Consider the following 10,233-nt stretch of genomic DNA (forward strand, 5'->3'; position numbering starts at 1 on the left):
CATAGGCATTTTAAACATTTAAGCTACAGAGCTACAGCTACAGCAATAGAATAATATTCATGCTACAGTGCAGCGGAGACAATAGCTATAGGAATTACCCCTGCATTTGTCAGTACTAGTACTAGAGGATAGGAGTGCCTACATATTAAGCACTAGTCAAGTATAATAGTTGACACTCTACATACATCACATGAGAGTAGAGTTCTGTTTGGGGACAGAGAACTTTTCTGGCATTTCATCAACCTGAAATCAAACAGAATTTCCTCGACTCCAAATTTACTTATAATGTAGGCGGATCAGTCCAGATGGGAGAGTCACTGGACATTTTTGGGCAACCCATTTTCATTCCACAATAAAAATCAGGTCTGCCTGTTCTATACGAACATAATTCATTCTTTCAATGAATAAATCAAACATCAGACTCTTTCCAGTGCTGATATACCATTTACAACTGGAAACAGGTATCAATGTTGATACAGAGTTATATATTCCTATCGTATCATATTTTAAGTTTATATGGGTTTTGAGTGGAAGGTTCTCTAATTTGTACATAGAATGCATGAAAATATGATTTTCTGTGGAAACAGGCAGATACCTAGCCTGGGTGCCAGCCGAACTTAGTCCCACCCACAACATTTGAGGTCGGGAAGTTCGGTCTGGCATTGCTCCGTTGTGGAGCAACTATGCTCGCCCCAGAGCTACAGTAGGCGGACCAATGAAATCGGGCTTTACGATGATGGGCAGGTGAGCAATAGCGCCTCGTCTATCACATCATCTGAGCATGCTTAGGTTGATTATGTTTGCAACAAAAAACTCTGTGGCTAGAAGGAGACAGATGGCTTCTAAGACCCCATATGGAAAATGCATATTATTTCAATGAGGTTTTATCACTGAAAATGATTATTTCTGAAAACTTTGGCCAAAGTTGAGATGTGGGAAAACAACGTGTTGCATTGTGACATGTTTCCTCGTTCATTTGAAATCTCTGATTGACCACCTGTTTGAGGGATTTGCAACAGCCTTTCTGTTTATAACATGTTTGTAGCATATCAGTGTTCAACGGAATTATTTCTAAAAACGGAGGGGATATAGGCTATCAGGTTTTCCTAATAGCCTACCCTTCTACGTATCTCTTAGATTTCGCTAATGAGTGTTGTAGGAGATATTGACGGCACAATAACTTTTACAAAAGACCAGAAAACAGTGTTAAGGTATTTGTTGAGAAGAAGGATGGTTTGTGTGTTCTTCCTACATCTCAAGGTAAGCTTTTCGCTGCTCTGGGGGTCGTTTCTAGAAAAGTTAGCAACGACGTTGCTCAACCACCATGGTACGATGCAACTTGCGACCAAACAACGACACTGTTACACCTGTTTCTAGAAAGCATCGTACCTGTGACAAAATTCGTTACCTCCGACGTTCGAATACCGTAGTTCCAACAACGTTGTTGATGATGCAGCGATACATATCATTGGTGGAAACAGTGCCAACGTCTAATACCCCACCCCCTAGAAATGTTCTGTCACGGCCTATGTCGACATTTTTCTAATCTAAACCGAGTGATTACCTAGCGTTCATGGGCTTCGGAAAAACCTTTTTCCGAGTGAAAACATCATCATTCCGCGTTATTCACGTCACGTAATGTGTGAGTCAGAGGTCGGAAACTGGGGCTAGATTTTGCTAACAGTTGCCCAGTTAGGGACTCGTCATCACTTTTGTCGTCACGTTGTAGTTCGTTTGTAGTCCATGTGGCCTTTCATGTCCAACCGTTTTAATGTGAACTTGCCGTTTTTGTCACTTGAAAGCTGCATATCTTTCTTTCACAAGCGTCTTACACTATATTTTAAGCAAATACAGTTGTTTGTTTAGGCTTAGTGAGTGTATGTTTTAACCTTTGTTGTGGCATCCGTGTTTGTCACACATTCCGACGGCAAAGCACATGTACACTTGCTGTCGGAAAAACAAAGTAGCCATGGGGGCGGTCCTTGTCATTCCAAAGTGCCCTGAATGCACCATTAATGCTGGCATTGTCATTGCCATCAGCCAAAACCTAAACCTATTGCAAGCATATAAAACAATTAACTTAAGCCGACCAATATCAGTTATTATTTGTGTTAAATATCTATGTTGGAAAAAATATATAGCCTGGACGAATTTCTGGGTATTGCATACTTTATCAACTGTCTCGTGGCTTAACGGCAGCGCGTCAGTGCACTGCGCGCTCGGCCGGAGTTCGCATCCTATCTCTTCTTTTCACCTCTGAGTAAGAGTAGGCCTACAAGACACAACAATAGGTTTTGACCATACATATTTAGTTACTCTACATCTAGAGACCACGACATCAGTCAAAAACAATTGAATCTATGTGTCACACTAGTTCACCTGCAGGTAGCGAGAATCAAGAGGACAATCTCACATCATAAGAAAATCGAACCTACAACGCTGGGATAACAAGTCACCTGCTTTAGCCACTACACCATTTATCACTGCGCTGATTTTAATTCTCTGTGAAGATTATAATACTAGCTTATCAAAAAGCAAGGCAATACTCGAATTAACATAAATAGCAAGAATGAGCCAAGTAGGGGAGTCAGTCTCTTAATCAAAATAAAGCTACAGGACAGATCAATCATTGAGTCACGAGAAAAACATATTTTTTGGTTAGGCGGTTGTGATTTTTGGTTAGGCGCTCGGGACACCAACTGGAACTACCAAGGAACGACACAAGTGCGACTGCCCAGAGGCAGTAGTTCAAATGACCAAACTTTGTGTCCTTGTTTGCGATTGAGAGTTCATACTCCCTTTTCTAGAAACACCAAATCCAAGAACGATGGAGCGAACTACAAAGGTTGCGACGCAAGTTAGCAAACAACGCTTTCTAGAAACACGCCCCTGATTGGTTAGGTCTATCCAATTGAGTGCAGAGGCATTCCCCCCCTGTATCGGTTGAAACACGCCCCATAATTACGTCCCAATGGAGCAGTAACAGACTCATATTCTGACTAGAATTTCTCAGAATATGAGTCTGATACTGATGACTCATTTTCTTCATCTGATTTTAATCACCTCAGATATCAATCAAAGCAAACAGGAAAAAGAAATAGCAACACAATCATGAAAAACACTCAAATAAATAAATGTGCACGTAAGTCTGAATGAAAAGCAGCACTGGTTGAAGCCTGGAAATACTGTATTGTAAACAAAGTAGCTTAATTTGCTAGTTTATCATAGTCTACTGGTTAGACTGTTCAGTTTCCCCACGTGTGTTTAAGTTTCAAATGAATACTTTTTCTCCTTGGGACAGGCTCGTTTGAGTCTTAGAAAATACTTTTCCATTTGATTAGAACTTAGCAGTCAATTTGAATGCAACAGTTTTGAACAAATTCACACAGTGTGCTAGTGATGCTAAACGGATTTAATAGCTTTTTAGCCAGTCGTCTTGCACGATTGTGAATGTTTGGATTACATGTGCATGAAGAGGGATGCGCCTGTTGAGAGGGGGAGAGAGAGAGAGACAGTGCACGGGGCAAGGACTAAATTTGGCCTATTTGTTTATGGACAACGTAGACCCAAGGCGGGAGGTGTGTGTTTTTTAATTATCGAATGTTCTATCGAACATATTTTTCATTGATATTGATTACATGTCTATTGCGATAGGCCTACATATCGCTATCGTTTTATCGCCCAGCCCTAATATCAACTACCTCAAATATTAGTGTAATTAAATTACCTACAGGTGTATGTTTGCCTTGAGACTAAGCTAATGTAACATACAAATATCAGTCTGTGTTGATGGAAACATCTGTGTAATATGTAATGCTATGGTGTAAATAGGCCTTAATGGTCTTTTGACTTGATAACACTGTCACATACAACATGGATTGTATTCCAATATGTTGTATTTAGTCTTGTGTTTTGCACATTTAGGACTGTTAGTGAGATTAATAAGAAATTCTCAACCAGTGAACTGGCCTGGACATACTGTAGCATTTGGTTCCTTTTTGATGTTCACAGCCTTTGCCCTTCCTAACACACAATGATCTCCTGATTCCTGTTTCTGCCGTTACCATTAAGTACTCTGTCTGACGCACTTTCAAGCTGTTCCAAGGCATGACCGACTTCCCCAGCTGTCTGATATATTTTTGAAAGACCCCAATTTGAGCTTTCACTTTGTCTAAAGACAAACATAAACATGATAGAAGTTAGTTCAGTCCTCTCCCTCCAAAAGAAAATGAATGTGCCTCGTAAAAGAATGCTGCCTTTAACATTAGCAGTTTCCCAGAGGATCCATCTCTTTCTCTCTCTCTCTCTCTCACTCACACACACACACACACACACACACACAAAACACAGGGACACACAGCGGCATATCTGTTTGGATGCCAAGGACAGACTTCCTTTTGCGGCAGTGGAAGATAGGTTGTGAGGAAATGATGTGAGGGTGATGTCAACATTTTTAAAGTTTGGTATGATTTCTATAAAAATTCTCTGGCGCCGCTTGCTTGCAGCCAGGGGGAAAAAAGGATATCCCCTACCTGAAAGTCCGGCAGACAGCCCCTCTAGCCAGAAGTGCAGAGTTTAGCACTTTTTACAGCCTACACTTCCATGGGTGGCAACAACGGGGTGCAGTGCAACGTTGATTCCTTTTCCATGTACTGCATTTTTTATGTTTTAAGATGCTTTTAAAAGACAGGACTATACCTTTTATTTTCTAGTGAAGACAGCTTATTTTAGTTCTAAAGACATCTTAAAGAAAAGGTGCCCAAAAAATTAGGATAACACGAGTCTTAGAGAGAAGCAGCTGTTGCTAACACAAGATATTTTATAATCAGTCATTATCAGGGACCAGGAAACCTCCATCAGAAATGCCATATGTAAAAACTGTACTCAAAACAGAGAAAAGAATATGCATTCTTGGGTGTATGCCTAGAGGATAAACAGTTGTGTGTTTTGTAAGTTGCTTATGGTTAACTGAATCAGTATGCAGTTTTTTTTAAAAATGATTTCAACTGGTTTTGTAATGTTTTTTTGTTATGGTAGCAGGGTGACTTACATGTAGGTGGTGTCTGGCTCAAGGCAGCGAATGATCATGGAGATGGAGGTCAGTGGGTCCAGGATGTCCCCCAGCATCACACACGGAGACTTGGCTCCAGACAGGATGTCATCCACAAAACTCAACATTGTCTCTGTAGAGAAGGACAGAACATTAGACCCATATTGTACTGCATATGGGAATTCATCATTTCTGATTCACTGAAACTGTAGTTGATCGTTGACATGGTTATTTGGCATTGAAAAGATTTAAAGGCTTCTGACACCTCATCATCAAACTGATATAAAAAAAAACAGAATCATGTGTTTATACTACTAAACCAAAGAGAAGGTACATGCAAACAAGGTATCTACAGTAACGAACCCAACATCACGCACATCCAAAGGAGGCCACATCTCTCACAATAAAACAGTGTTTGAGTGAGGAAGCACTCAGGGAAGACAGATGCACTCATCCACCTCTAAAAAGCTGTCCATGTGGAAAAAATGTGTTTCCCCACTTCACTTCCTCGCCCCCTCTGCGGTGTGCGCTGAGTGGATATGGAATAACGCCGGCCAGGAATGAAGACTTTGTGTGTGTGTGTGTGTGTGTGTGTGTGTGTGTGTGTGTGTGTGTGTGTGTGCGCGTGTGTGTGCGCGCGTGTGTCAGACACCAGAGGGAACATAAGTGTTTTTGGTTTCACACGGGACGCTTTCTTGCCCCCGAAAAGCGGCGGTTCAGACAGCCTGAGGTCTGCGGCCCCCAGTTATATAAAGAGCCCACAGAGCAGCTACCTGGCAGGTTGTAATAATATGCCATGCCGGCTCCTATTAAGGAGTGGCTGGGGAAGCTGTTTGCCCAGCTGGACTGCATGCGTCACAGGAGCCGGGGCCCCGGGTCTCCGGTGTGGGGTTCGGCCCAGAGGAGAACCCTCCCACGGACAGGCCCATCTCTGGAGAGAGGTGGACACCCAGAACGGACTTCCTCGCTGGAAGAAGGCGCCCGCTCAGAGGACCTCGGGCCGGTCACAGAGCTGCTTCAAAACAGGGTGAGGGGCGCCAGGATAAACTCGGGAGGGAAAAATGAGAGTGTGTGTAGCAGCTGCCACTGAGGCATGTTTACTGCCGCTGTGTGTGTGTGTGTGTGTGTGTGTGTGTGTGTGTGTGTGTGTGTGTGTGTGTGTGTGTGTGGACCTACAGAGGAGCACCAACAAACATGTGGAATGATGGAAATGAAAAGTGACATTGTGAGGGACTGTAGCACTTGAAGTTGGATATCCTGACTAACCACACACACACACACACACACACACACACACACACACACACACACAGGCACGCACATTGCAGACTTGCAGCTCCAAAACACATGTGTGAGCTTCAGTGTTATTTTTCACAAATAAGGGAATTAGGGAGACCGATGTGATTTACAACTTGGATTTTGGGAGCCTCAAATCTTTAGAAAGGACAGTGAAGTGAGACAGATGGGTGGACAGAAACAGATTGGTAATGGGAGCGGATTCAGTCAGACTCTAACCCGGGAGTCCCAAGGCACTAGGATCTGTATATGGTTTGAATGCTACCACTTGCACAACAGCTCCACCCCTTTGCTCATTATGCCCCAAAAGACACCAGCCATACTCTGTGTGAAAAATTGTAACTCACTAAATAGAGGGGCAACATGTTCTTACCTCTAAGGCAAAAGTCAAAGAGGACTAATGTGGTCGTGAAAAGCTTGACATAACCCACCACATATGATATCTTGTACACAAAACACTGTCTTGCAATAAAGGCTTACTGTAAAACAGGGTCTATTTCAAAGCAGTGACTGACCAACAAACTGCTTTCCAAATTCCTTTGGTGTGGGTCTACAAGATGTGGTTCTAGGGAGGAGAGTGGACGATGAGGAACAGAGTCCTCGCCTGGTTTGACTTTGAACATAATACAACTGTTTTGGCTTTGGGCAGACATGCAAAAATCAGCCCAATTCACTGCACCCTCTACCATTATCAGTGTTGCATTACATATCTTCATTCTGCGAGCTTTGAAATGATGCAATTACCCAATTATCAACTTGGATTTAAGTCCAACTTCCTGATAGATTACATTTTCAGGATGCAACTCAATCTGTTTGATAATGGATAGCATTAAGCGACACAGTAAATTGTGATTGTAGCTAATGTGTTTGTGTGCTGTAATCAAGATTTTACCATCTGTAGTCACGGAATATTGCTAGGCATGGCTTCAATCTGATCCAGATTCTGATTCAGATTCAGATCTGGGTGGACTGGGGCCATGTATATGTTTGCCCACTTTGCAAACAAGTGAGATTTGTTTTATGACTGATGATGCCATAATGTGGGCAGTTCTTGAGAACATCACACAAGACACATTCCACCGGGTATTTACTACTTGTCAAACTGAAAGAAATAGTACTCCCATGGAATGAAACATTTATTTATCAAAGTCAAATCTATATCACTTAATCAAATCATGGCTTGGATAATTAAGAACAGTCTGTTCAAGGCATCATTTTTTGAAAGAATCTCTTTATAAATCTAACATACTGCGCTGAAAATATAACATCTTTAACAGGAATCTGGCATATGCTGAGAAATTTATGCTCTTCTTCTGGGTCCAACCACACAGCTTGCCTCATTTTTCACTGGGAAGGCCTCGAATGGCAGGAACACCAAGGTGTCTGGCTGGCCCTCGGCACCGTGTACCCAGGGGCTTTGGTCAATTCTCCCTCCTGATTCTGATCATTCTGCCGAACATGCCGCAGTCACCGGGGGGTTTCCATCGCCCAGGCTCCTCTGCACAGCACAGCACCACATATTTGCTCAACTGTTTGTTTGATTTAATGCGTTGAAAGTATGTTGAATTGGAAATGGTCAACCGTGCTAAGATTACAGTCTCAAAGGTGTTTACATTTTATCAGATGAAAATTCATCTCCAGATTTTTTTTCAACCAATCACGATGAAGAGCCATTGGATTCACAAACCAGATTTATGACACTTCAGGGTTGAGGCTATATCTATCATGAGATTCTTCTTTATTCAGTGTAAACCAAAGTATGTCATTCTTCCACTTTCAGAAAAAATTCTCAGCATTCTCACAGCCCGAATTTCATGGACATGTCCATTGACATGCATCACATCGGGCAACATGTCTGTTCACATGCAAAGCTCACATGATCTAAAAAAAAAGCTTATGATGACCTAAAGATAATTTCATAATTTAGCAAAACGATTCAACGTATTTCATAATATCAGAAATTAAAATTCTAGGCAAAAACTTGGCAGGGTCAGTGCACTTAAAAGTGTTGCTTTAAAGGAAGGCAAAATAAATCATAAAATGACCATGATATGTCATCAGAGATTAAATATCAAAATGGCACATCTAAGAATTGTTCATTTTTATACTTATGCCAGGTTCAGCAAACATTTTACAGCGAAAATGTGCTCCATTTAGAAATAATCTTCTCACAATAGACTGTAAATCTGTTGGGCCATATTGAGAAAAATAATACAGGACAGAGATGAGATCGACTATTATTATAAACTCTGTCAAATGGTTTCTTTCAATAACACTACAGAAGGACATAGATTAGGAACATGTTCCATCATAATATACAGAACTGGGTTCTCCTCATAATTATTGGGGGGCAATCAGGAGGAACAACAGTTGTGAATTGGTTTCATATTAGCTACCAGTATTCAGGGCCCCAGGAATTATGACAATGCTTACCACATGGCTCTGCTGGTACCACGCTGCATCAGCTGTGGGTAAGCTAGTGTGAACAGTCAGGGCTACTCGAAAAATGTGTAATGACGGTAATTTCAATAATTCAGTGAGTGGAAGAGGGCGGAAAAGGGACAGAGAGTAAGAAAGAAAGCAAGAAACAAAGAAAGAAAATAAGAAAAAAAGAAAGAAAGAAAGACAGACAAAGAAAGAAGCATAAAAGAAGGAAATAGGGAAAGTAAAAGGATCATGAACACACACGTTGAGTCTCCTGTTACCTAAACAGGTAAACATTCAACTCGAAAATTCCCAAATCCATAACAGGAGTTAGGCCTTATCCAGATCACTGGGAGTCTCACCAGTTCCATTAAAGCTGAAACTGTGTGGTACCAGCAGACTTGGCAGCCTTGCAAAGACTCAACAAATCACATCTGGTTCTTGTTGTCCACTTTGATGAACAAAAGGCCAGAGCTAGACAACAACAGTTTGTAGTGTATTGATTCTTGGCACTTGCCAGCAGAACCAATGATTAACAGACGTGTTCTCCCAGTGGGAGAGGGTAGGCAGCATGAAACACAGGATATAAAATGCAAATGGTAGAGAGGGGTGCGGGTGTCAACATTACACCCCACTTGTTTGCACAAAAAAAAGAGAGAGCACTTTAATCTGCTTTCACTTTCGTGCAAACAGCACTTGATACGAACTCTGTCTCTGCCATCTACGTCATAACCTCTGTGACTGGTTGGATGGATGCTACTTTCTTTCAGTTGAGATAAATCACCTTTCTTGAAATTTGTCAGAATCACACACTCAGCTCACAGCAAAACAGGTGATAGCATTTAGTCACTGTGCGCTCCAAAGCAAAATTTCAGGCATACTTCCTCAGAAAGCATTTTATGATGAAAGCAAGTGCAGACCACACAAACACATCAAAAGCAAACCCGAACAAAAAGGGCATATGCATACAGCACACAAAAAACTGACCATGGAGTGCACTGACGCACAACGTTTAGCTTTGCTGGCAGCATGAATGAACCAATCTGCTGAAAAGCCTGGGAACGCCGATACACCCCACAATCACTCTTTGACCTGGAGCATGAAGTGAATCATTAGTCAGGTCAAACTGAAGACTTTGTAGCTTGTCAGTCATTCTATTAATTGACAACATTGTGAAAATACAGTTGAACATCTTACCTCATACAAAGGTAAGGCTTCATTAAAAAGAAAGGCCCCTTATCTGTTAGTATCAAAATGTCATGCTGTTTCCTGATTGCTTCAGCCCATGGTAATGATTGCTTATGCAGTTTGGAAAGTATATACAAACATTTTGGTGAGATATCCATATGGGAATTTTTTAGGAGTGTGACGGGAAAAAGGCATGGTGAAAATAAACGAAACACTGTTGGACCTGTAACTACTAACAAATAAATAAAAAGAAAATACATTCCATGGCTCATGCT

The 10,233-nt window shown here is 41.5% G+C and overlaps 1 protein-coding gene across 4 annotated transcripts in view; it reads right to left on the bottom strand.

Annotated features, from left to right (window-relative positions):
- Positions 1-10,233, bottom strand: part of astn1 (astrotactin 1) — a 176,855-nt gene that overhangs the window by 19,223 nt on the left and 147,399 nt on the right. For all 4 annotated transcript variants that reach the window (XM_048255773.1, XM_048255757.1, XM_048255766.1 and 1 more), the window contains one exon: positions 5,051-5,183. In XM_048255773.1, the coding sequence (XP_048111730.1) occupies positions 5,051-5,183 (133 nt within the window). The remainder of the gene's footprint in view (positions 1-5,050; positions 5,184-10,233) is intronic.

The sequence above is a fragment of the Alosa alosa genome, chromosome 1 (assembly GCF_017589495.1).
Source record: "Alosa alosa isolate M-15738 ecotype Scorff River chromosome 1, AALO_Geno_1.1, whole genome shotgun sequence".
Lineage (NCBI taxonomy): Eukaryota > Metazoa > Chordata > Actinopteri > Clupeiformes > Clupeidae > Alosa > Alosa alosa.